At 42.3% G+C, this 27,797-nt stretch overlaps 1 protein-coding gene across 1 annotated transcript; it reads left to right on the forward strand.

Annotated features, from left to right (window-relative positions):
* The first annotated feature begins 345 nt into the window (after positions 1–345).
* Positions 346–27,610, forward strand: fam228a (family with sequence similarity 228 member A). The gene is made up of 9 exons (XM_085373600.1): positions 346–530; positions 801–924; positions 3,390–3,578; positions 3,657–3,734; positions 3,862–4,050; positions 24,660–24,743; positions 24,842–24,908; positions 27,236–27,407; positions 27,499–27,610. The coding sequence occupies exons 1-9, from the start codon at positions 346–348 to the stop codon at positions 27,608–27,610; spliced, it is 1,200 nt and encodes a 399-aa protein (XP_085229726.1).
* Positions 27,611–27,797: the final 187 nt, after the last annotated feature.

A 27,797-nucleotide genomic window follows, 5' to 3' on the forward strand; every position in this document is an offset into this window, starting at 1 on the left:
AACCTACTGCACCGTGTAGCGGAAGTTTTTATTGGCTGGAAGACCCTCCTCGGGCGTGAAAGGTGTCGCCTAAAGAGACTTTTCAACCTTTGGGACTTTAAACGAGTTTACCCTCTTATTTTTTTAAATATAAAGTGTTATAAGTAAAAATCTTATAAGAATATTTTTCTTCTTGAAGTGCATCTATGCTGAATTTTTTTGTAGTTTTCCCCACCTTTGCCCAAACATCTGCTAAATATGATGACCTCCTAACATTAGTTATTCAGCTGATCTCTGCGCACATTAAAGAGGATCCAACAGTCAGAGGGTGCATGACTCGTCTAGACTTGCATAATCTGAGCACAGATGTGGGGAAATCACTTTCCACAAATACAGTTAATGCAGAACGCAGAACCTTCGCCATTTACGTACGACGTCTCTGCGCGTGCTCGCCCCAGGCTCGCTTGCGTGTCGGCGTCATGGCAACGGAAACCCTCTTCAGACGGTGGTTCACCTGGAGGAGGTATCTCCTTACTGGCTCCGTTAGAAAAGTAAGTCTGAGCCCAGGGTAAAAGTTAGCAGTCTGCACACTTTTCCAAAATGATGTGTGTTGCACGTGACCTAAAAGCACGGAGAGTTTTGGTAAATTGGCCACACGAACTTCAGTCCTCAAATCAGCACAGGTAAGAAGCAACCACATTGTAATGGAGACGTGGGCTTTTAATGAAATTAAAGCAACTTAATTAGCAGGTATGGAGTAAGTGATGAGTAAATTCAGTCAGTGTTGTTCTTTGACACTGTCTATCGTTTATCACTACCAGCATGTCGCTGACTCCAGGCTGCTTGTTTTGTCGTGATGTAGAGATGAGCCACATGAAGAAGAAGGGTCCCAGTGGTCTGATCACCGTGCACTCACCTTTTCCTGTCAGCCTGTTAAAATCAGAGGTAATAATAAATAAGAGAGCATCCTCATAAAAGTGGGAGTGTAGTAAAAAGAAAGCTCGGAAGTGGATTGTATATTACACAAAAGGAGCTACTGGGTGGCTCAATACCAACCCGCTTCTCATTATGTTAAATATACTGCTGTTAATGAAACTTTTAATTAAAGAGCATCGGCAGTGTAAGTGGTTTTGCTCGGCAGCACTGCAGTGGTGTTATGTTCTGTTTAAAATTTGGCTTTTGATGAGCACACTTTTTTCTTGTGAACATGGACACTCTGTGCAGTTTGCACTTCACAGCAGAGTGAGACTGTGACCTTTCACCACCTAATAATTTATCTCCAGTCTTTCTTCTTCTTCTGTATTTGTTCTCCTGCTCTCAGTATACGGTATGTGCACGCAGTGCTACGGAGGGCCTCAAGTGCCAAAGTGAATTAAATAAATAATTAAATAAATATATATAAATATTGAATTTTTAATTACACGTAATTAATTAATTAAAATGGGAAATAATTAGTTAAATATATGCATGACTTAAATGTCAATTCATTTTGTTTAAAACATTTAATAAATGAGTTATTTCCAATTTTAATTAATGAAAAATTTAATGAATGTGTAATTCATGTTTAATTAACCAAATCAGTTAATTCAAAGATGATAGTTTTTTTTTCTTCTTTTTATTATATTAAAATATCTCGGGGGTTAAATGTGTGGTTGATGTTTCACTGGCCCGGCCCACTTAAGATTAAAGTGCCCTGTATGTGGCTCACAATGTAAAATGAGTTTGACATGCCTGGCTTTCCTAACTGCACCTCTTCTTTTTCCTTTTGCGTATCATATCTGAACATACAATCTCAGAGTCTATTTTTAAAATGAATGAAAAGGTTTTAGTTTACTGACAGATACGGTAGCCACTGTTACCCGCACTTAAATAAGGACTAAAGGAGGCGCGCCGGATCAGGTTAAATGCAAAACAAAGAGTCTACCCTATCTACTGCAACAATAAAACCTAACAATAAGCACACGTACCTGTGCACTGATGCCAAAACCGCTGTCATAAAATGACCAGTGTCATTATCTTTTACACCAGAGTGTAAAAATGCACATATAACGTGTTACGTGTTAATGTAACTGCGAGAAGCTGCTCGTGTTTCCGTGTAGTGATGGGTGTGGTGGACTCTACATTCGTGTACACGGACATGATCTTCTCTCTATGTGAACTTTGGCTGGATTTCAAGAGTTCGGTCTACACAGGACTCTGCAGTCTGTAAATATATTCAAAGTACTGAATGCTGTGAAAACAAGAGATGTACATTACTGTGTAAAATTCTTGAGATACCCCTCTTTTTTAAATTATTTGCTTAGGAAATGGAAATCTTTGGATGTTTGCTGTTTTATATTCTGTTCTTTGCCAAGATGATCCCAGAATGCTTCAGTAATGTTGCAGTCTGAACTCTGGGCTTTTACTGCAATGGCAGTGTGTTTGGGATCATTGTCATACTGAAAAAATGAAGCTGACACCATTCAGACGCATTCTGGATGATATCAAATGGTGGATCAATATCTGATGGTGCTGTGTTTTATAAATTCATCAAATTTCACAAGATCTCCAACTGTAGAGACTCACTGTTGTAGCTTCCTGACCGCTTCTGTAAATATTGATGACAATTTTAACCAAAGCTCCAAGCTCCATCTGACGTGTTGCGACTGATTTTCAGACCAGTTCTTGTGTAATTTAGCATACCTTCCAGTGAGACCATTTCTGATGAGGCTTCAATTAACAGTAGACTGGTCGACTGAAAGGCCAGATGCATCTCTCAGGTCTTTGCCTTTTCTTTTCCTTCGTTGCTTTTTTTAAAGTCCTGTTCCTTAAGAACGTGACTTTCATGTACTTTCGTGTTTTTCTAGGCCTGCCACTTTTTCTTTTGTCTTCCCCTTGTCCACTATCCTCAAAAATATTAAGGACACACGGCGCACTATGCCAGGATGTCTTCACAAAATAGCTCTTTGAGAATCAATTACCTGGTGCAATTATACTATTCGATCTATTTTATGTCTGTCGAACTGTGTTGTCTTTTGAATTTTCCATAGATTCAACTAAAGAAATGTGAAAGAAATTATGTGTTTTTGTAACACGCTGCTAGTAACAAAGTGCCTAAAGATACAGTTTAAAATTTGTTCTTAGCCATGATGTCCAGTATGTGTATATACAACATAGTTTCAGCCCTTGCATTAGGTGGCTTTTTTATGTCAAAATGTAATAGGTCAGTGTAAGTACCTTAAAAAAAAACAACAACAACCCATCACTCTGAAAATGGTAAGATACAAGGATAAAAAAATGAGTTGTGGCTCAAGAGCTTTGCACATCACTGTAGTTGGAACCATTCATTTATTATTCATACTGTAATTTCAAGCAAACTTTATGCACTGCACACAGTAACTACAGCGTACAATATACATCTGGTGTTTCAGGAGTGCGTTACAGATGTGAAGCACACCACGGAGAGCAAGAAGAGCAGAAGGAGCAGCTCACAGCAGCGTGAAAGGACGAGGAGCACCTGCAGGTCTGTAACGCCAGAGAAAAGGAATGAGGTGTCTTATGTGCCAGAGTGGGCCACCAAACGGGACTGGCTCTCTTACACCTCCCTCAGACAACTGCAGGTACTGCACTCAGTCGACTCACATCTTCACAGAAAAGATGGAAAGGATGAATTCCTGAATCTCTTTCTTGTCATTTAGGCAAAGATGAAGGCTGAGAAGCAGCAAGTGAAGGAAATACTCCAGCCATTACAGGAGACAGAAAATGGGTTTATCAAGGTAGGGTACTAGTTTTTATTGTACTGTAGTCCATCTAATACAATGACACAGCTTTTTTTTCCCCTCACATTTTATTCTTCATTATTAAAAATACCTCCAATATTGATTGAAATGCGTTTTCATTCAGGAGTTGGAGTTTTACCTCAGTCAGCGTGATGTTACAGAGCTCAGGAGGAGAGAGCTGCTCCACAAACACTGGACTGAACATGTCTGGTTTCCCATCCAGCAGAGAGTGAAAGCGCATGTGTCCAGCTGCCCAGAGGCCAAGAGGCGCCACAACCTCTACAATCACTACCTCCATGTCTGTGACTCCAAGGTGGTGCTGAAGCTTAACACTAGGAGTCCCAGGCTTCTACCTTTCTACCTATAAAACCCGCCACCAGCCAAATGGCTGGTAGGCTTTTAGCTAAGCTTTAGCTTCAGCCAAGTGGAAGCTAAATTGGCTAGTCATTCATATGTATATTAGGGAGTTAAAAAGGAATTCAGGAGGGAGGGGAGTGGGGGTGTGTGGATGAGGGGGTGGGGGAGCTGCTAAAAGCTGTGAACTTCCTTTTGTGTTTCATCTTGATGCATTCTCAATCATCCAGGGAAATAAATCTCCAAAAGTCACCAACTTGGAGTGTTTCAGTTTGCCATCTTAGGGAGAAATCAACACACATGGGTGTTTGTCCTTTGTTGCTGAGATTTATTGATAAAAACAGTACAAAAAACCAACCATTTGTATACATATTTACAAATAATAATGAGAAACAAACTTACTAATAAGCTGTTGAACTGCCGGTCAAACAGATATTTCTACTGTGTCAGAGATGATGAATGTTTCCGTGTTCCTCTTTATATTTTCCATCAGTACACACACGTCATGACATTGCTCAGTCAATCAGCTGCACAATATACACAATATAGAGTTTAAATGTAAATTAAAAATATAAAAATCTAAAAAGCATTGGTCAACAGAAAGCTTGTTTGAACAGTAAAGTTTTTAACTGCTTTTTAAAAGATTCCACAGAGTCAACCAAACGTAGTTGTAGAGGTAGACTTTTCCACAGCATTGGTGCCACAGACCCCTTTCGTCTTCAGACGTGTTCTGGGAGAAACAAACAAACTCTTAGTCTGTGAGCGGAGACGGCGAGCAGTAGTGTATTTTGTGAGAAGCTTGGATAAATAATCTGGGGCTTGGCCATTTAGTGCGCTGTACGTTAAAACAATAATTTTAAAACGAATTCTAAAATCTATTGGGAGCCAATGTAAAGAACATAAAATAGGAGTGATGTGAGCTCGCTTGCTAGAGCAAGTTAGTAGTCTGGCTGCTGCGTTTTGTATAGCTTGGAGGCGAGAAAGTGATGATTTATCCAAGCTGGTAAACAGGGAATTATAATAATCTAAACGCGATGACACAAATGCATGGACAATTTTTTCCAGTTCAGCTAAGGAGACCATATGTTGCAGTTTAGAAATATTCCTTAAATGAAAGAAACAGGAACAAGACAGAGATTTTACGTGTATATGACTAGTTAGGAGTGAGAACGTGTTGATGTAGCATGTAGTGGAGGTGGAACTCCTTTCTAAAGCTTTTCTAACATCAGCTACAATCAACAAACAACAACAAAACAAACTGGATGAGCAGGATTCCAGTGAACTTACTGTGATCATGGGTAATGCTGCAAACCTTTATCACATTTTCACAGAAAAGAAACTAAATATATATCCTCCTTTAAAAAAAACACACAATGAAACACAGACATACTTATTTATGATAAGATCCACAGAGAGAGAGCCAAGCACGTACACAACATAGCATTGATGAGAAAAGAGTAAGAATATACAATCACAGGTTTACATAAGTACACAGTTGCGACTGAGGCCCTGATCAAATGTTCAAATAAACTGATCATAAAGTCTGTGTCTCTGTTTTATTTCAGGGAGTGCTGAGGAGGGTCTAACATGAAGTCACAGTCGTGCTCTCTGGACAAGATGTGGCTCATTTTCTCACATTTGTACAGCTTTTGGGATGTCAGAGTGCTGCACTCATCAATGCATTTGACTTCATCAACTTCAACTTCATCTTCAGGTGTGTGTGAGAAACCAACTCACCATAAACTGTTGAACTGCATGCCAGTGAAACAGAGACATTTTTGTTATTTGTGTGTGTCAGAGAAGATGAATGTTTCAGTGCTTCTCTTTACATTTCCCTTAAATACACAACTTTGTGTGTGTTTGTGACACTGACTCAACTGTCATCCCCTTTTCTCCTGTACAGCTAGTGCACATCTATAAAGGAGAATCAGAAAAATAAAACTTTTTTTTCTTAATGTGTCACTTACTCTCTATGGTACAGATCTGGGTCCACTCTGCAGTCATTCGACCCTCCAGTACTAACTAGAGATGGCACGATACCATGTCCGAGACGATACTGATATCATAAATTTGGATACCGATATGAATCCGATATAGTGTTTTTTCAATCAATAAGTTTATTTAAAATCTTGCTGCTTTTTGTATAAAAAAATGGTAAATGGCCTGTATTTGTATAGCGCTTTACTATGGACCACAAAGCGTTTTACACTACATTTTGTCATCCACCCATTCACACACACATTCACACACTGGTGATGGCAGCTACATTGTAGCCACAGCCACCCTGGGGCGCACTGACAAAGGCGAGGCTGCCGGACACTGGTGCCACCGGGCCCTCTGACCACCACCAGTAGGCAACGGGTGAAGTGTCTTGCCCAACGACACAACGACCGAGACTGTTGGAGCCGGGACTCGAACCAGCAACCTGCTCAATCAACGTAATCAACTTTAATTTAATGCATGTATAACACAAATCACAAATCAAATCACAAATCACTTTTTATTGTCACATCACATGTGCCGGCACACTGGCACAGCACATGCGAGTGAAATTCTTGTGTGCGAGCCCCACAAGCAACAGAGATGTGCAAACACAACAACACAAACGAGCAAAATACAAGAATGGCCAACCTGAAACTAATAAATATATGTACAATATATAATAGTGTATGCATTTCTGGATGTGTATACTAAATATTTTCCTACGTGTGTGTGTGTGTGTGTGTGTGTGTGTGTGTGTGTGTGTGTGTGTGTGTATACACATTTTTACAAATTAAATAGTAAAAAAATAAAATAAAATAATAATAATAATAATAATAATAATAAAATATATAAAATATACAGAGTTGAATATGTGCAAAACAAGTGGCATTTATATACAGTGTGGAGTGCATAATGTTGAAGTTCCAGTAGTGAAGCTGAGGTGTCTATGACGTGTTCAGCAGTCTGATGGCCTGATGGAAAAAGCTGTCTCTCAGTCTGCTGGTACGGGACCGGATGCTGCAGAACCTCCTTCCTGATGGAAGCAGTCTGAACAGTTTATGGCTGGGGTGACTGGAGTCCTTGATGATCCTCCCCGCTTTCCTCAGGCACCGCTTCCTGTAGATGTCTTGGAGGGAGGGAAGCTCACCTCCAATTATCCGTTCAGAGCACCGCACTACTCGCTGGAGAGCTTTGCAGTTGTAGGCGGTGCTGTTGCCATACCAGGTGGTGATGCATCCAGTGAGGATGCTCTCAATGGCACAGTGATAGAAGGTCCTGAGGATGCGGGGGCTCATGCCGAATCTTTTCAGTCTCCTGAGAAAGAAGAGGCGCTGCTGGGCCTTCTTCACTGTTTTGTTTGTGTGTACTGACCACGTAAGATCCTCAGCCAGGTGTACGCCAAGGAACCGGAAGCTGCTCACTCTCTCCACAGCAGCGCCGTTGATGGTGATGGGGGTGTGTACTTCTCTGCACCTCCGGAAGTCCACTATCAACTCCTTTGTCTTTGCGACGTTGAGGGTGAGATGGTTGTCTTGACACCAGTGGGTCAGGGCGCTGACCTCCTCCCTGTAAGCCGTCTCATCACCGTTGGTGATAAGACCCACCACTGTAGTGTCGTCCGCAAACTTCACAATGATGTTGGAGCTGTTAGTGGCTGTGCAGTCGTAGGTGTAGAGTGAGTACAGGAGAGGGCTCAGTACACACCCCTGTGGAGCACCAGTGTTCAGTGTGATGGGGGATGAGGTGATGCTGCCCAGTCTGACCACCTGGCGTCTGTCAGACAGGAAGCTAAGGATCCAGCTGCAGAGGGAGCTGCTCAGTCCTAGATCCTGCAGTTTCCTGTCCAGCTTCGAGGGAACGATGGTATTGAATGCTGAGCTGTAATCTACAAACAGCATTCTCACATACGTGTCTCTCTTCTCCAGGTGTGACAGGGCAGTGTGTAGTGTCAGGGCTATGGCATCATCAGTGGACCTGTTGTGGCGGTATGCAAACTGTAGAGGGTCCAGTGAGTCGGGTAGTGCAGAGCAGATGAAGTCCCTGACCAGCTTCTCGAAGCATTTGCTTACGATGGGGGTCAGGGCTACAGGTCGCCAGTCGTTCAATAAAAAATTGAACCGAAATCGATTATATTCCTACAATAATTAAATAGATTCAAAATCTTTCTACAACAGAACTGCAGACTGCACAGATGGCACCTTCCCAAAGGAAAAAGTACTACAGCTTACTAGGGTATATTAGACTTAATAGTTACTATATACAGTAATGGATTTCTATACATTTTACATCAGATTAAAACTTTGGTTGTAAGATTCAGATAACTATTTATTAAAAGCTAGACATTTTAAATGAAAATAAGAAAGAAAGATATTTCTTTGTGCCCCCCTTTCCCTGTTGATGCCCCACCTGCCCCCCTGGCAAAACTTTGCTAGACAAACTTGCTTTAGTTCTTGGGATAACTTTCTGGGAGATGAAATATTGGTTTGGTAGCGAGGCTCCAAATGCTCAACCCGACTGCCGACAGGTCTCGCACGCCACAGCTGCTCTATCACGTGAGGCATACTGCTAAGGTTATGAGCTGAGTTACGCTATGGGATATTTAATGGATCGGATTACATTTTTTATTTCTCTCCGATATCCGATCCAGTAATTTAGGTCAGTATCGAACCGATACCGATACGTAATATCGGATCGGTCCATACCTAGTATTACCACGGGAGATTCAACCTGTTCGGACTCTCTCATTGGTAAGTGTGCAGGACTGTACCAGCTGTAGTTGATGGTTTTCCTTCGAGCAATTCTTTAATGTTTCCTTTTCATCAGCAATGAAGTTTTGTTGATGGTTTTCATTTGCTTTAGCAGCTTTGCCAGAAGTTAAATCTTTATTGAAATCCAGTTTTAGGTTTTTATCTGCATTGACTTTTCTCCCCTGAAGGTTCAGTTAGTTTGATGGAGTCCATAAAAGGTTTAAAGGCACTTACTGGGATTTCTAAAATATCCAGATTTTACGAATTATAGACAAAATTTATATACAGTATAATTATGATCATTTACAGTATAATTGATTGCTTTATTTATTATTTATTCATGTATTGAAATATAAGAAGCAGAACAGTGGAGGCAATCAAAACACTCACTCACAGAGAAAGAAGGATGAGGGCTTTTACTGGATGTGACTGAACTGTTCAAAAAAAGAAATGGATCAAGAACACAAGAAGCATGATGGAGAAATCATGTCTGCTGTGGCTGCTCATAGGAACTCTGTAATGGTCCTCTCTCTCTTGTTTCTCTATATCAAACATCCGGTTTGCGTAGGAGGTAAACAAGACAGCTGTTTCCTCCTTTCTCTGCTTGAACCCCATCAGTCTGTGTCCTGGAAGTTACTGCTTTTCTCTATTGTTTTGTTAAATGTCAAACTTTGAGGTAATCTGGATGTCGTTTCTCTTTAGCTCTGACCTGTCCTCTGTACTGGGTGCAAGCCAGCACCAGCAAGGTGTTCCTAAGTAGGGCTGGGTTTCGTCACTGATTTCTAGAATCGATTCAATTCCAATTCACAAGTTCCCGAATCGATTCAATCTAGGATTCAATTCAATTCGATTTGATTTGAATCAGGAAAATTTTGCCTCAGACAGTCAGAAATATTATAATTCAGACACATTCAGTACATTTCTATATTTTTATATCTATAAATAGAAATCTGACACTTGCAAGACTTCAGCAAAGGTGTATAAGCATCACAGCAGATGCCTTTGTGTCAAAGAGGATAAAACAGAGAAAAACATGAAGGTGATTTTCCTGGCCTGGGATTTTGTAAAAATATTCTGCAGTAGATCAAAAACGAAAGAAAACCATTAATCAACATATGAACATTACCTGATGCTGCTGAAGTGAAGCAGAGCAAAGTTACAAAGGTTTTATTAGAGACACAGCTGAGCGTTTGCAATTTTGCATAATTTTAAAAAGTTTAAATTTGTTGAGAAGCCCATTGAACAGCAGAAATGGGGCTTTTTTTGGAAGTAAGTAAAAGGAAAAAAAACAGTGTCTGACAGAGCTGTAAACAACTTGTGCGTAACAAGCAAGTGAATAATGCAGAAAACAGATTTTTAGACGGGAAACTGTTCTTGGAGTATACACAGAGAGAGAGAGAGAGAGAGAGAGAAAGCTGTGCATGAAGTGATTTTTACCGTGGTGGAAGCAAAACAGCGAAACTAAGGGAATTCATGACGATGTTTATGTGAAGTGTAGTTTGGATCTTCTTTTGCTGTTGGTTCAGTCAATATTGTTTGGAGAGAGATCAAACCTGCAGCTTCATAATCACAAGAAGAGCGTAAACACAAAGCGCGGACCCGCCGACGGATCAGAATCAGTGAGTTTTCAGCCATGACCGTGTCATCGGGTGAGAAAGACGACATCTCACTGACCCATCGGCAAACATGCAACCTCCACACAGAAAGACCCCGGCCTGATGTTGGAATTGAACTCAGGACCTTCTTGCTGTGCAGCAACAGTGCTAACCACAGTGCTGCCTTGGTTACAAAACATGTTCACTAAAATTAAAAAGCAATTGTTGAAGAGATAAAATGGTCCTTTCTCGTTTTTATAAATATGATTTTTAACTTACAGTTATTATGCATTTCTTGTATAAAATAAAAAAGATAAAATGTGAGTTACTGCTAATTGTTGTATGTTTATGTAATAACAAATCCCATTCACATTTAAACACTGAATTTAGGCTTGGACATTATATTTAACACTTAGTGTGGAGTTGTCATGTTTTCCCTGACAATTCTCTCTGGACACTCCAGCTTCCTCCTACAGTCCAAAGACACACATGTTACTCCTAAAGTGGCTGCATATCTGTGTACGTGTGCTGACCCTGTAACAGACCTGTGACCTATCCAGGATGTATCCTGCTTTTCACACATCAAAGTTGGGATAGGTTGATAGGTAGCGTTGGCTGAGGAAATCCAAATCATGTGACGTCACCCTGAGATGCTTCTGAGAAACAAACTCACTAATAAGCTGTTGAACTGCATGCCAGTCAAACAGATACGTTTACTGTGTTTGTGTTTCAGAGATGATGAAAGTTTCCGCGTTCCTCTTTACATTTTCCATTAGTACACACCCATCCTGACATTCCTCCTGTCAGTCAGCTCTCTGGGTGGAAGAGAACAAAACACATAAATAAATGTTTAAGACAGGAGCTACTTAAACTGTTAATGTTCCTTTATTTGTTTTGCACACAGGTTTATCATTAAAAATCTTACCAACAATGACATAAACTACTTATCTTTATAATCTTTATAGAGAAATAAATAAAGTTGAAATTCGTATGTATTTCTTATGCCCAGCAGCAAAGCCAGACTGTGACTTTAGGCCTGTCTTCTTACAATTACTTGTGTGTGTGTGTGTGTTCTGAGTTTTCATCAGAGCCAGAGGTCAGCTACTCTTCACTGAAGTTTTCCACCAGTCCCACCACATTACACAATATGACACACATTAGCTGGTTCAGTGTTTAAATGCTGTAGGCCACAAATGATGCATTTTTCTGATTATTACAGATACAAACACTTTTTATCCCCTCCTTGAATCGCCACCTTATCGTGGTGGAGGGGTTTGTGTGTCCCAGGGATCCCAGGGGCTATGTTGTCTGGGGGCTTTTGCCCCCTGGTAGGGTCTCCCATGGCAAATTGGTCCTGGGTGAGGGACCCGACAAAGGCAAGGCAAGTTTATTTGTATAGCACAATTCAACAACAAGGTGATTCAAAGTGCTTTACAGAGACATTAGAAACAAAAACAAATAAAAAGCATGATTTAAAATTGATTAAAACAAGCAAATAAACTAACTAACTAATTAACAAACAAACAAAACAGTATATAAAATCAAAACAGATAAAATCAGAACAGTAGATAAAATCAGTAGTTAAATGTAAGTTTTGAAATTTAAGCTTAAAAGTGTGGATTTGGTGCTTTATTCAAATGCAGCTGAGAACAGGTGAGTCTTCAACCTGGATTTAAATAAACTGAGTGTTTCAGCTGATCTGAGGCTTTCTGGGAGTTTGTTCCAGATATAAGGAGCATAAAAGCTGAATGCAGCTTCTCCGTGTCTGGTTCTGACTCTGGGAACTGATAAAAGACCGGATCCAGATGACCTGAGGGATCTGGATGGTTCATACTGGGTCAGGAAGTCATTGATGTATTTTGGTCCTAAACCATTCAGAGCTTTATAGACCAGCATCAGAACTTTAAAGTCTATCCTCTGACGGACAGGCAGCCAGTGTAAAGACCTCAGAGCTGGACTGATGTGGTCCACTTTTTTGGTCTTAGTGAGGACTCGAGCAGCAGAGTTCTGAATGAGCTGTAGTTGTCTGACTGATTTTTTAGGTAGACCTGTAAAGATGCTGTTACAGTAATCAAGCCTACTAAAGATGAATGCATGGACTAGTTTTTCCAGGTCCTGTTTAGACATCAGATCTTTTATCCTTGAAATATTCTTGAGGTGATAGTATGCTGACTTTGTTATTGTCTTAATGTGTTTTTCTAAGTTTAGGTCTGCATCCATCACTACACCCAAATTTCTCGCCTGGTTTGTGGTTTTTAGATGTATAGATTGAAGTTCTCTGGTGACCTGTAATCGTTTTTCTTTGGCGCCAAAGACTATTACCTCAGTTTTGTTTTTGTTTAGCTGGAGAAAATTGTGGCACAACCAGTCATTGATTTCCTCAATGCATTTACCAAGAGCCTGCACAGGGCCTTGGTCTCCTGGTGACATTGTGATATATATTTGTGTGTCATCTGCATAGCTGTGATAGTTTATTTTGTTGTTGTTTATAATCTGTGCCAGTGGGAGCATGTAGATGTTAAACAGAAGGGGTCCCAAGATGGAACCTTGGGGAACTCCACATGTGATACTTGTCTGCTCAGATGTGAAGTTACCTATTGATACAAAGTATTTCCTGTTTTCTAAGTATGTTTTGAACCAGTTTAGTACAGTTCCTGAAAGACCTGTCCAGTTCTCCAGTCGTTTGAGTAATATGTTGTGGTCAACTGTATCAAATGCTGCACTGAGATCCAGTAAAACTAAGACTGACATTTTTCCACTGTCTGTATTCAGACATATGTCATTAAACACTTTGGTCAGAGCGGTTTCAGTGCTGTGGTTCTGTCTAAAACCTGACTGGAAGGCATCGTAGCAATTATTCTGTTTTAAGTAATTGAGCTGTTGAGAAACTGCTTTTTCAATGATCTTACTTAAAAATGGGAGATTTGAGATCGCCCTGTAGTTGTTCATTTGTGTCTTGTCAAGATTGTCCTTTTTCAGTATAGGTTTGATTACAGCAGTTTTTAGTGATTCTGGAAACACACCTGATAATAAAGAAAAGTTGACGATCTGTAACATGTCTGACTCTAAAGTCTTTGAGACCTTTTTGAAAAAACTTGTTGGCAGGACATCTAAACAGCAGGAGTAGGAGTTCAGTTGACCTAAGATGTCCTCCAGGTCTTTGCTGTTAATAGGTTTAAACTGTTTCATGGTATTTAAACAGTTTTTTGGTGGACACAGTACATATCCTGGATCTGCTGTTGATGTACCAATAGCTTGTCTAATTTTTTGGATTTTTTCTGTGAAGAATTTGGCAAAGTCATTGCAGGCCATGGTCGAATGAAGTTCAGCTGCCACTGACACAGGAGGGTTTGTTAGCCTGTCAACTGTAGAAAATAAGACCCGAGCATTATGGCTGTTTTTAGTGATGATGTCAGAGAAGTAGGACCTCCTTGCATTCCTCAGTTGTAAATTATAATTGTGAAGTTTCTCTTTATAAATGTCATAATGAACCTGGAGGTTTGTTTTTCTCCATCTGCGCTCAGCTTTCCTACACTCTCTTTTTTCATTTTTGTGGAGGTTTGCTGTTTGTGGAGTTTCTCCATGGAGACTTTTTCCTTCCAGAGATAACCTTCACCTTAATGGGAGCAATAGTGTCCATTACATTTAACATGTTAGCATTGAAGCTATTGACGAGCTCATTGACTGACCCTCTGGACAGGTCAGGTGTTAATGGGAAGACCTGGTTAAAAATTGCACTACTGTGTTCAGTTATACACCGTTTTGTGATCACTGTTGTTGATATATTTGTGTGGGCTGAGATTTTACTTTCAAAGAAAACACAGTAATGATCAGACATGCCCACATCAGACACAGTAACCTTTGAAATGCTCAGGCCTTTGGAGATCAGTAGGTCAAGAGTGTGTCCTCTATTATGTGTGGCCTCTGTTACATGTTGAGTCAGCCCAAAGTTGCCCAGAGTGTTACTCAGGTCTTTAGTCCCTTTGTCCTGAGGGTTGTCCACATGGATGTTAAAATCCCCAACAATAATTACACAGTCAAAATCAACACAGATCACAGACAGCAGTTCACTGAGGTCATTAAAAAAGTCTGTGCAGTATTTGGGAGGCCTGTAAACATTAAGAAACACAACTTTGGATGGGGCCTTCAGCTGTAAAGCCACATATTCAAAAGACTGAAAACTTCCAGGAGATAGCTGCTTACATTGAAATGATTCATTAAATAAGACAGCAACCCCCCCTCCTCTCCTGCTCACCCTGGCCTCACTGATAAAACTGTAGTTAGGAGGGGTCGTCTCGATGAGAACAGCTCCACTGTTACTTTGGTCCAACCAAGTTTCAGTTAAAAACATAAAATCAAGGCTGTGCTCAGTGATTAAATCATTAATTAAAATTGTTTTCCCAGCTAAAGATCTAACGTTTAATAAAGCCAACTTAAGTGTTTTAGAGGTATTACTTGTCCCCTCGTGTTTGGGAGCAGTCTGTGGCACACAAGGTATGTTTACTATGTTTAAAGATCTTTTAGAGTGCATCTCTCTGTGTTTTGACCAGGCCACATGTCTCCTTCTGTCACTTAAAAGTACAGAGATTTTAAAACCTTCTAGTAAACAGGGTCCCAGCTTCTCCTGGGAAAAGTCACCACTGCCATAATCCTCACAGCCCGGACCCTTCACACATCACACATCAGACTGCGGAGACAGAGCATGAAGATGGTAAGGAGGAACTAAGGGGGGCGAGGCTGGGCAATGTGACTTCGATTGCTCTGTTGAGGGTGGGGCTCGATGGCGAACCTTTGGCCGCTCTGGTGGGGGGTTTATGGGGGACAAAAAGGGATTGGGACGGGGGGTAGATCTGAGCCCAGCATTGACCCGCTCCATCATCTCCTCAGTGAATTTCAGGTGTGGGGAGGAGGGAGAAAAGGAGGGGGAGGAGGGTGATGGCCTGTCAGGGGTTTTGGGGACTGGGGAAGGTCGTGGTCCCTTGTCCTGGTCGTTGGTGTTGTTGAGAGAGTTGGACGCAAATAGGGACCCCTCTTCTTGCCTTAGATGTCTCTCCTTTCTGAGGCTCTTCCTCAGATGCCTTAGGTGTCTCTCCTTTCTGAGGCTCTTCCCGGGTGGGGGCAAATGGAGCTCCTCCTCAAGGTTTCTGCTGGGCTTTGTCTGTTCTTGGATTACTGTTTGTTCCTCTTTATGAGATAACTCCTCGTTTATCTCAGCCTTGGCACCAAGCACAGATGGATGACGTATGGAATAAAACAAGTTGGAGGTGAACAGTTTCACCCCTGACTTGTTAAAATTAAATCCATTTGCTTTGAACAGATGCCTGCGTTCCCAAAAAATATTAAAGTTGTCGATAAAATGCACTGAGTGGTCGGCACATGCTGATATAAGCCATTTATTCAGTGTAAACAACCTGCTGAATCTCTCGTCTCCTCCTCTGACCGGCGGTACAGGTCCACTGATGAATACAGCTGCATTCAGAGAGTTTACAGTATTTAATAATCCAGTAAAGTCCCGTTTCAGAACCTCCGACTGTTGTTTGGACACATCGTTTGACCCTGTATGCAGAACAATGTTTGTCACAGTTGGATATTCATCTGCAATTTGAAGAATTCTCTCCTTCAGGTTGTTGACCATATCCTTAGGAAAGCAGAGGACTTTAGTGTTCTTACCGCACATCCTTTGTACATCCTTTGCGGCAGAGTCACCCACAATCAGAGTTTCAGGCCTAGCCTTTAGCTTTCCCTGTGGCCTTTCACTTTTCAACAGATTTTCAGACCTTACTTCGCTGCTTTTAGATGGATGGTTGTCCGATATAGATCCAGGGTCCTTTGATAGTGGAGCAAATCTGTTCTGCAGTTTCACATTCAGTTGTTTTGGAGGTTTGCTGTTATTCTTCCTATTCACGGTTGTCCAGTCCCGTTTCCTCCCGTATACAGGGGTAGAAGAGCTTCTCTGTCTCGTAGGAAGTGAAGGCCAGTCGGTTTCAGAGATTTCAGCTCGCTGTGCCCTGCCTGTGGTACGTCCTCCCCCTTCCAGGAGACATGATTTATGTCTTGGTTTTGCACCAAGACAGTCCAAGGGGGGATTATCACTTGAGGATTTATAATAATGCACAGAGTCTACTTTCTTGGTCATGTTATCTGTGCTCCTTAGCTGTGTACTAGCTTGCTCATCGCCATTGTTTTGAATCAAAGGCAAGGTTGTTTCATTTCCACACAGTCCATTTACCTCCACGTTTACTTCTAAGCGATGAATTTTTGTCTCCAGTACTGCAATCTTCTGCAGGAGGCTGTGGTAGTTATCTGTGGAGAGGGAAGGCATCTTGTTGCTAGTTAGCCTAGCGGTTAGCCCCTTTCCAGGCTATTGAGGCTGTTCGGTGCCCAGACGCTGTAATCAGGCTTCAGCTGTGTCTAGGCCACAGACACACGGAGCGCTGAGGATAAGGTAACTATAAAAATGTTGCTGTTTCTGTTAAGAACACTTTAGTCCTAATGATCTATAAGTGTCCAGAAGCTATCGCAGGTAAGCTCATAAGGAAAAAAGGGAAAAAAATCAGCATAAAAATCAATAAAAGAAGCAAAGAGCAAAGAGATGAAGCGTCCACACTCACAAAAGGGGAGGAGCAAGAAAAGAGCGATTCTGAAGACCCTTATGAAAAGCACATCGAGGGAACAGTTTACCCTGCCCTGGATAGGGTTACCGGGGCCCCGCCCTGGAGCCAGGCCCGGGGAGGGTGCCTGAGGGCGAGCGTCTGGTGGCTGGGCCTTAGTCCATGGGGCCCGGCCGGGCACAGCCCGAAGAGGAGACATGAGCCCATCCTCCCGCAGGCCCACCACCCGCAGGAGGCGCCATAGGGGTCGGGTGCATTGTGTGCCGGGTGGCGGCCAGGAGCGAAGGCCCTGGCGGACTGACCCCCGGCTGCCAAGACTGGCAATAGGGACATGGAATGTCACCTCTCTGGTGGGGAAGGAGCCTGAGTTAGTGCGTGAGGTTGAGAGGTATCGGCTAGATATAGTCGGGCTCACCTCTACTCAGGTGCTCCACCTGGAGACTCTGTTGTCCTGCTGGGAGACTTCAATGCGCACGTGGGTAACGACAGCGAGACCTGGAGGGGCGTGATTGGGAGGAACGGCCTCCCTGATCTGAACCCGAGCGGTGCTTTGTTATTGGACTTCTGTGCTAACCACAGTTTGGCCATAATGAACACCTTGTTCGAACATAAGAGTGTCCATAAGTGCACGTGACACCAGGACGCTCTAGGCCGTAGGTCGATGATCGATTTTGTAATCGTATCACCAGACCTGCGACCATATGTTCTGGACACTCGGGTAAAGAGAGGGGCTGAGCTGTCAACTGATCACCACCTGGTGGTGAGTTGGATCAGGTGGCGGGGGAGGACGCTGGACAGACCTGGTGCACCTAAACGGGTAGTGAGGGTGTGCTGGGAACGTCTAGCAGAGGCCCCAGTCCGCGAGATCTTCAACGCACACCTCTGGCACAGCTTCAACAGCATTCCGAGGGAGACTGGGGACATTGAGTCCAAATGCACCATGTTCAGCGTCTCCATTGCCGAAGCTGCTGCATTGAGCTGCGGCCGCAGGGTGGTTGGTGCCTGCCGTGGTGGTAATCCCCGAACCAAATGGTGGACACCAGAGGTGAAGGGAGCCACCAGGCTGAAGAAGGAGTCCTGTCGGGCTTGGTTAGCCTGTGGGACTCCGGAGGCAGCCGACAGGTATCGACAGGCCAAGCGGAATGCGGCTCGGGCAGTGGCTGAAGCAAAAACTCGGGTGTGGGAGGAGTTCGGAGAGGCCATGGAAAAAGATTTTCGGACTGCCTCGAAGAGATTCTGGCAAACCGTCAGGTGTCTCAGGAGGGGAAAGCGGTGCTCTACCTGCACTGTGTATAGTGCTGGCGGAGCGCTGTTGACGTCGACTGAGAAAATTGTCAGGCAGTGGAAGGAATACTTCGAGGACCTCCTTAATCCCACTGACACATCTTCCGAGGAGGAAGCAGAGTCTGGGGATGAGGGGAATGACCCGCCAATTTCCGGGGGCGAGGTCACTGAGGCAGTTAAACAACTCCTTGGTGGCAGAGCCCCTGGTGTTGATGAGGTCCGCCCCGAGTTCCTGAAGGCTCTGGACGTTGTAGGGCTGTCCTGATTGACACGCCTCTACAATGTTGCGTGGAGATCAGGGGCAGTACCCCTGGACTGGCAGATCGGGGTGGTGGTCCCCATCTTTAAGAGGGGAGACCGGAGGGTGTGTTTCAACTACAGGGGGAACACACCCTGTAGGGGGACGCTGCAACGGTCCGTCGTGGTGAAAAGGGAGCTGAGTGTAAAAGCGAAGCTCTTAATTTACCGGTCGATCTACGTCCCTACCCTCACCCATGGCCACGAGCTGTGGGTAGTGACCGAAAGAACGAGATCGCGGATACAAGCGGCAGAAATGAGCTTCCTCCGAAGGGTGGCTGCCTCTCCCTTAGAGATAGGGTGAGAAGTTCCGGGAGGGGCTCAGAGTAGAGCAGCTGCTGCTCCACATCGAAAGGAGCCAGCTGAGGTGGTTCGGGCATCTGACAAGAATGCCCCCTGGGCGCCACCTGGGTGAGGTGTTCCAGGCATGTCCCACCGGGAGGAGGCCCCGGGGCAGACCCAGGACATGCTGGAGAGATTATATCTCTCGGCTGGCCTGGGAACGCCTTGGTGTTCCCCCGGATAAGCTGGAGGAGGTGGCTGGGGAGAGGGAGGTCTGGGCCTCTTTGCTTAGGCTGCTGCCCCCGCGACCCGGCCCCGGATCAAGCGGATGAAGATGGATGGATGGATAAAGTTCTCTTAATTAAGTCTTTAAGATTTAAGATATTTAAGGTGAAGTAGCTGTTGTAATCCCCACTTTCTGAATGGGTGTTTAAGATGTTATATTATACACATGTGTGCACAGAATAAGGGACATGGTGCTGCAGAGATTGCTGTTGCTTAGTGTTTAGCACTCCCACCTCACAGTCAACAGGTTTTGGGGTTTGAATCTATCGAGCCTTTCAATGTGGAGTTTACATGTTCTCCCTGTGTGGACACTCCAGCTTCCTCCCACAGTCCAAAGGCACACGTGTTAACCGTTCATCCTAAAGTAGCTGTATATCTGTGAATGTGTGCTGACCCTGCAACAGACCTATGACCTGTCCAGGATGTTTCCTGCTTTTCACACTATCACAGCTGGGAAACGATGATAAGTAGCGTTGGCTGATTAAATCCAAATTATATGATGTCACCTTCAGGTGCTTCTGAGAAACAAACTTACTAATAAGCTGTTGAACTCCTGTCAGTCAGCTCTCTGGGTTTATCAACCACAGATGTGTTGTTTATAACAAAACTCTTAATGTTTGTTTGCTTGTTTTGTACACAGGTTTATCTTAAAAAATTCTAATCCCAATGGCATTAACTGTTTAATGAAATAAATCATGTAATGTAAAAAATAAATAAATCACATTTTTTGCTCACGGTAGCTATACCTGAGCTCATGAGCAAGTGAGCTAATTATGTCGGTCAAAGTCAAATGTATGAAAACAAATTGACAAAAACATTCCTGATGCCACTCAATCCACACATGCTCTTATCTCACAGGCTGTGATCCACTGAAATAAACTGAAGCTGTCTCCTTCTCTCTGATGCTTCATATTAAGGTCTGACGCTGGTTTGATTAAGTGCCTGAAACGGGCAGAAATATGTGGGGCCTTGTTCAAAACATCTGGGATGAAGAGTCAGTGAAGACAAACATGATGGAGCTCAGTCAGAGAAAACAGTTTCCAACTGCAAAATAAAAATAAATAAATCAACTGAGAAAAATTTACAATTACAGAATTGACATATTTAACATTTTATTAGTCGTTCCACAAAAGCACTGTGAGTTTGCCTTTGTTTGTAAGTACTGAGCTCAGTTCTGTCGCACTTTTCCAAACAAACATCCCAGTTAAGTTAACGAAGTGAACACAGACCTGAAAGACTTTAGTTGCATGTTTCATTCATGATAGAGCGCTGTGCAAGTCTAATGTCATTAGAGTTTACTCAGAAAAAGTGAAACAGGTGATTCATTGTCCAGAGAAAAATGATGCAAAGAGGAAATATTTAGAGGTAGGCAGGATGATGACAGCGATGCTAATCAGGTGTTGAAAAACAAAAACATGTCATTGCAGCTCAGAAACCTCTCAGAAACTAGCTCATCCAAAACCTGCTGAACTGCATTTCAGTCAAATAAAGCATGTTTTTAGTCCGTGCACGTGTGTCAGAGGTGATGAATGTTTCCACATTCAGAGATTCCTCCTGTCAGTCAACTGGTAAGTAAAGGCAAGTAAAGTCCATGTTGTTGATCAGAGCAGCCTCACAGGGTTAAAATCAGACCTTTCAGTTTTGAACACTTTCAATTTGTTGAGCTTTTTTATCGTAAAAAAACTGTTTGTTTGTTTTTCTCCAGTTTTAACAAGGAAAACCTGCAGCATTTTTCTGTTAATCCAAGAGAGACATGTAGACATCGTTATGTAACCAGAAGATTCAAAATCACTGAATAAATGCTAGAAACTTTCTAACTGACAGACAGACTGCTGTGAATGTTGCTCTCACTCTGAACTGATAATAGCCTGAAAATGCACCGTGCACACATATAAAAACCAAAGAACGGAGGAAAAAAATTAATGGGAACATAATTCATGCCACACAAAAAACATAAAGGCACACACTGGAGAATAAAGCGCTCGAAAGCAGTGCAGAAGTCTGACCTTAGAGTTCATCTGTGACCTGAGTGATGAGGATTATTCAGAGCATGGCTCACAGGTGAGAAGAGTTTAAAAACTGTAGTTTGTACACAGGTTTAACTTGAAAAGTGTTGATCTCAATGACATAAACTGTTTAAATAAAACACCACACATGTCACCCATCTAACTGTGGATCTGTGGCTCATTCAAGGCAGTGTGAAGAACATGATTAAAAACAAAGAAAAACTATTCTGATGTTACTCAGACAGATTTGTGATCCACTAAAATAAACAGGAATATTTAAATGGAACTGAGTCTGGTCCACCACCTCCACACTTGAAATTTTAAACATTTTAAATTGTCTTTTTAAGACATGTTTATTAATTATTCAGCAGGTTTATTTTGATCAAATGATGATTTTTTTTCATCTGTCTCAGAAATTTAAAATAGAGAAAAAGAAGAGAAAGGGTTAATTAACAAAAACCAATCAGTCAATCATTCATTAAAAAAGTAAATGAGTGAATAAATAAATACATGAATAAAAACAATATTATCTTATTTTTAACATTCAGAATCTGCCTTCAGACAATGTTCTTTAGATTCTTAAAGGTTGAATCATGAGTTTGTTTTGAGTAGAAAAAGATTCTGCAGACTTTCTGTTTCTGTTCTTTGTGGAAAAACAGGAACAGCAGCTCTGAGCAGGAGGACATTTGTGGAGGTAAAAGTGAAAATCTGATCAGCTGTTTTCTCTCACACAGCCTCACTAGGAACCACAAAACTCTAAATTCAACTTAATTTGAGTCCCTTTGTTACAGACTTTAGTCCAAGAAGATCAGTACCGTCAATTTGATTTTAATGAATATTAACATCACGTGTTCTACAGACAGGATAACTGATGTAAAACGTTATTTGTGGATGTTTTTATGTCAGATTTGTTCATATTTAAAAATCAGCTTGAGCATGAAAGTGGTCGAGTGTTTTTCACCTCTCCAGAGCACCAGCTCAAAAGGGGTCATAGGTTTTCTCCATTTTCTTTGTACTATTTTTGAATCGTTACCTTACAGTATAAAGCACCTTGAGGCAAGCAGTGTTGTGATTTGATGGCTATATCAATACAATTGCATTATTTTAAATCATGTCAACAGGCCAACATCAGACCACTGACATTTCTAGTATCTATACAAATAGAAATATTAGAGCTCAGTGTGTATTTATATTGACTGGTTGTCAGTGATGCTTTCTTTCTAACAGTGTGGAGTTTTTAGACAGAAAGTTGCAGCACACTCTCTGGATATGCAGGGTCAGTTACTACTTTATAAGTGTATTAATGACATGGCACTGACCTTAATATCCACTGTCAGGAAAGCTGGACATAGAAGGAAGACACAGATGGGGGAAAGGTGAATGGAAAAGTGGGATGAGGAAGTTGGACCCGGCGTTAGGGAAAGAGGAGAAGAAAAGAAAGGGAGATAGAGGATGGAAGAATGTGGACCTGGGCCGAGAGAAGGAGGACAAAGGACAGGGAAAGGAGAACGGGGAAAGCTAATGGGAACATCGGGGATAGGGACAGGGGGACAGGAAAGGTGGACAGAGAAGTGAGTCAGGAATGTGGGAAAATAAATGAGAAAGTTGGAGATGGGAGGATGGGTATAGGGAAAGGTGGACCCGGGATGAGGGAAGAAGGACAGAGAACAGGGGAGGGAGATGGAGATGTCGGAAGAGGAAAAGTGAGTGAGAAGGGAAACTGGGGGCGAGAATGAAGGAGGAAGGAACCTGGATGAGAAAAGAGGACAGAGAATCAGCCAGTTCTCAGTCCCGAGGCGTTCCTTAGGTACGCGAAAGGTGACATCCGGCGTTCCTATCCTGGGTTCTGGCTGAGACCTAACCCTAACCTTATCCCAAACTAAAACCTTATCCCTAGCCATAAGCACCACTTTAATGACATTCGAAAGTTTTTTCTAAAGCGCTTTGTGGAAAATAAATATACATGTGTAGATAAATGTTTTCATGTCTATCGGCATCCTGGAGAGGCTGTCTGCATCCACATTTTCCTTACCGGGCCGATATTTAATTGTTAAGTGGAAATCTGCCAGTTCTGCTACCCATCGACACCCTGATGCATTCAGTTTGGCAGTGGACAGCACATAGGTATTGGATTGGATTATTCTACATGGTGAAGAATCCATCCTCGACACAGTCAACAAGATTCACAGGGAAATTCCTCAATCCACTAGACAGACAGATCGCAATGAATTCACCACTCAGGTATGTTGCAGGTCTTTTGTGGTTCTATGTTTATGTGTTTCATTGTGTGTAAAAGGGCTATGGAAATAACAATTTATCTTATTTCTTAGGTGTTTTCAACCTCTGCTGCCACGCTGACGGCGTATGCGGCCAAACGGAAGAAGACAGTCTATATTCTTAGCAGCATGCACAGCGTGGTTCAGACTGATAACACTACCAAAAGGAAGCCAAACACTGTCACCCTTTACAACAAAACAAAGTGTGGCGTGGATGTGATGGACCAGATGGTTCGGGAGTACACTGTCCGCAGAGGAACACGGCGCTGGCCAGTTGCCGTGTTTTATAACATGATTGACATGGCAGCACTGAATGCACATGTGCTGTATCAAGCATGCACCGGGACGAAGGAAAGACGGGTGGACTTCCTGGTGGAGCTTGCAAGAGAGTTGGCTCACTCTCATGTAGCTGCGAAGAAGGCAAGAAAAGAACTGTTGCTTTGGACACAACCCTCCACACCTAGCCCTGGAAAGAGAGCCATGTGTCAGGTCAAACACAAATGCAAGAACAATCATGCCACTGTGCGATGTGTTCACTGCTACAGATACACATGTGGTAAATGCAGACGACAGATACCGTGGCAGTGCCAGGATTGTGAGTGATTGCTGAAAATGTTGAAATGTACTCACTCACTTTTTATTATTATTTGTAAATATGTGTACAAATGGTTGGTTTTTTGTACTGTTTTTATCAATAAATCTCAGCAACAAAGGACATACACCCATGTGTGTTGATTTCTCCCTAAGATGGCAAACTGAAACACTCCAAGTTGGTGACTTTTGGAGATTTATTTCCCTGGATGATTGAGAATGCATCAAGATGAAACACAAAAGAAAGTTCACAGCTTTTAGCAGCTCCAGCACCCCCTCATCCACACACCCCCACTCCCCTCCCTCCAGAATTCCCAGGTAACAACCTAATATACATATGAATGACTAGCCAATTTAGCTTCCACTTGGCTGAAGCTAAAGCTTAGCTAAAAGCCATTTGGCTGCTCTCCGGGTTTTAAAGGTAGAAAGGTAGAAGCCTGGGACTCCTAGTGTTAAATTAGTTTTGAAGTTAGGTCAATGACTCCTCATGTTGGTGCTAGAGTTTTTGTGTTGTTGTGGACGGCGATGTTTAGGTTTTGTGCCTATTACTGCAAAAACAGATGAGATGAATGTTTAACTTATTTCACTGCCACGTTATCTCTGATCCACAGGGGAATGTCTTTCTAGAGACCTACGATCCACAGGAGTACGATCCTTTACTTCTCAATATCAAAATGCAACAGGTGAACAACCAGGTGACTTCTGTGACTTGAATATTTCCCTTCAGTATGTTTCATAACAACATTAGAGTGTCTCACGTGTGTGTTACTGCTAATGCATTGATTCCTTAAAGGGGTCATTGGGCCTTCGTTTAAATGAAAGACCAACAGGAAAGAGATTCTACTCATCTTTGGGACCAGGTATCTATATATTTTCCCCTTTTTTGTGTTTTTTTCTAGCCAATCGGAAATTTAAGACAAACTATTATACAAATGCTTAGTCTTCAGTATTGGCTTAGTTATATATATATATATATATATATATAAGGTAATTATTGTGCTTTTGTTGTCTGTCTTATACTGTTACCATGATGGATGCTCACAATAAACATGGCCAAAGTTTTTACCTGACACTTAATTAGGTACACCGTGCTAATTCTAGGTTGGACCTGCTTTTTCCTTCAGAGCTGCCTTAATTCTCCGTGGCACAGATTCAACATTTCTCTGAGATTTTGTTTCATACTGACATGATGGCATGACACAGTTGCTGCAGATTTCTCAGCTACGCATCCACTAGATCTCAATGGTTCTGTATTGGACTGAGATCTGGTAACTGTGGAGGCCGTTTGAGTACAGTGAACTCATTGTCGTGTTCAAGAAGTCTGTTTGAGATGATTTGAGGTTTGTGATATGGAACGTTATCCTGCTGGAGGCTGCCATCACAAGGTGCACTGTGGTCATAAAGGAGTAGACATGGTTAACAACAATACTCAGAGAGGCTGTGGTGTTGAAACAGTTTTCAGTTTCAGAGGCCGAAGTATGACATTACATCATAGCGTTACACCAGTGGTTCCCAAAGTTTTTTCGCTAAGCCCCCCTTTCTTTTACAAGAAAATCTTCGCGTATAAAGAGCTAACATCTCCAAAATGTCAGGAATAGTTAGTCATTACAAGAAGTGTTTGTGAACTAAAAAAAATCAAGAATATGGAATACTGTTTGTCTGTGATTTGGACAGCCCAGCGTGTGCTCCCGACGCAGGTTAAACAAATTCTGTCGTGGAGACCTATCTTGGCACTTGTGCAGGTGAAGTCAAGAAGGCAAGATATGCTTCATCACATATCTAGTATTTGGCTTGGTAGGAAGTTGGTTTGGAAACATATTTGGCGAGGCTTCATCTTCTGCTTTGCGTTCATGTGGGGTCCCCTCTGCAATGGCCCTGGCCCCCCACTTTGGGAACCTCTGCATTACACCATAAGCACGGCTCATATAAGGATAGATGAATCAATGCATTCATGTTATTTACGCAAAAGTCTGATCCTATCCAAATGTCACAGCAGAAATCGAGACTAATCAGATCAGGCAGCGTTTCTTCAATCGTCTGTTGTCCAATTCTGATCAGCTGGTGTAATTGTAGCCTCGGTTTCCTGTTCTTTGCTGACATGGCACCCAGTGTGGTTTGCTGCTGTAGACCCATCTGCTTCAAGGTTTAAGGTGATATCTGTTCAGAGATGCTCTCAAGTGTTTGAGTTACAGTTGCCTTCCTATCCTATCAGCTCAAATCAGTCTGGCCATTCTCCTCTGACCTCTGACATCAACGAGGCAATTTTACCCTGAGAACAGCTGCTCACTGGATACTTTCTTTTTTTCGGACCATTCTCTGTAAACTAGAGATGGATTTGTGCAGAAATCCCAGTAGATCAGCAGTTTCTGAAATATTCACAATGCCCATCTGGCAGCAAACAACTGTGCAAAGTCACTGTGGCGTGGTGTGGTTTGTGGCTCAGCTACAGGGGAGCGGTGGAGCAGTGGGTTCAGGACATGGTGTCAGGGGAAGGCTGACCAGCACAGCTGATTTCCGTTGTATAATCATGCCTTCCCTATTTGAGTAGGATGCCGGGACCTGACCAGGGAGCTGGGTGTACTTGCACTGGAGACAAGCAGCTGTAAAGCTCCAAAAACGGAGTCACTGGAAACTTTGCAAATAAACATTCAACTGCTTGCAAAGCTACGCGCTGTGGGTCCTTTACATCACAGTCACTTAAATCACCTCACTTTTCCATTCTGACGTTCAGTTTAAACTTCAGCACCATCTTCACCATGTCTACATATCTAAATGCATTGGCTTGTTAGCATGTGATTGGCTAGATATTAGCTTTAGTAAGCAGCTGAAGAGGTGTACCTAATGAAGCCTAGGGTGAGTTTATAAATCAGCACAATAATGACAGAGTTGTTTTACTTAGTAAATATATTTTTTTTTGAACTGTGAATTGTGTAAAGCAACTCTAGAATCCAAGAGTATAAAATGGAAATATGGAACTGAAAATGAGCACAACAGGTACCCTTAATTTTTTGCTGGATTAATTTATAATAGGTACTTCTGAAAAGTACTTATTAGCATTGAGCATTTTCATTAACTGCTCAGTGGTCTAGGAGTTTATCTCAATCTTTTGCTTTTTCAGTGTAAAATACTTTCAGGTCAAAACTTCTTCAAATGAGAGATTTTTTTTTTTTTCCTTTTCCTATCTTAGGGCAAAAACTCCACTGGACAAAAGCTGAACGGCGAACTAAAAGTCATCGACCTCTGAGTGAGTCTGTGAAGTCTCAGGCCAACAAACGTCTACATGCCTCATCTAAATATCCAGCCTGTGGGTCCATTAAAAGGCCAGTGGTCGTCGAGACTGATAGAAGCAAGTGTAGCAGGTACTTATATACTGTATTTGTACACTATAGCACCATACTGCTCACTGACAAATCCCACTAACAGTTTAAGTTTGAAATGTTTTTCATCCAGGCCTAACACTATACCACTGCACATCAGTGCAACAGCCACATCAGATGGAAGGTGCCACCAGACCAGCTGCTGGTTCTCCAGATGTGGATGTCTGCAGGAAACATCAAGTTAACAGTGACTTTGGCCACTGTGTGCATCCAAATAAAAAGAAACAAACATACATAAAAAACCTACTTCACAATTTTCCTGGACATCGTACTCGAAAGACAAACGCAGAAAAATGTTTTACTGTACATACATTTTATTCATGCCGGTGCCATTTTCGGGATTTAATGGCGTACTTGCCATGAAACCTCAAG

Source organism: Diplotaxodon limnothrissa, linkage group LG15 (assembly GCF_057381915.1).
Source record: "Diplotaxodon limnothrissa isolate DT_005_m linkage group LG15, D_limnothrissa_male_GT1.1, whole genome shotgun sequence".
Taxonomy (NCBI): domain Eukaryota; kingdom Metazoa; phylum Chordata; class Actinopteri; order Cichliformes; family Cichlidae; genus Diplotaxodon; species Diplotaxodon limnothrissa.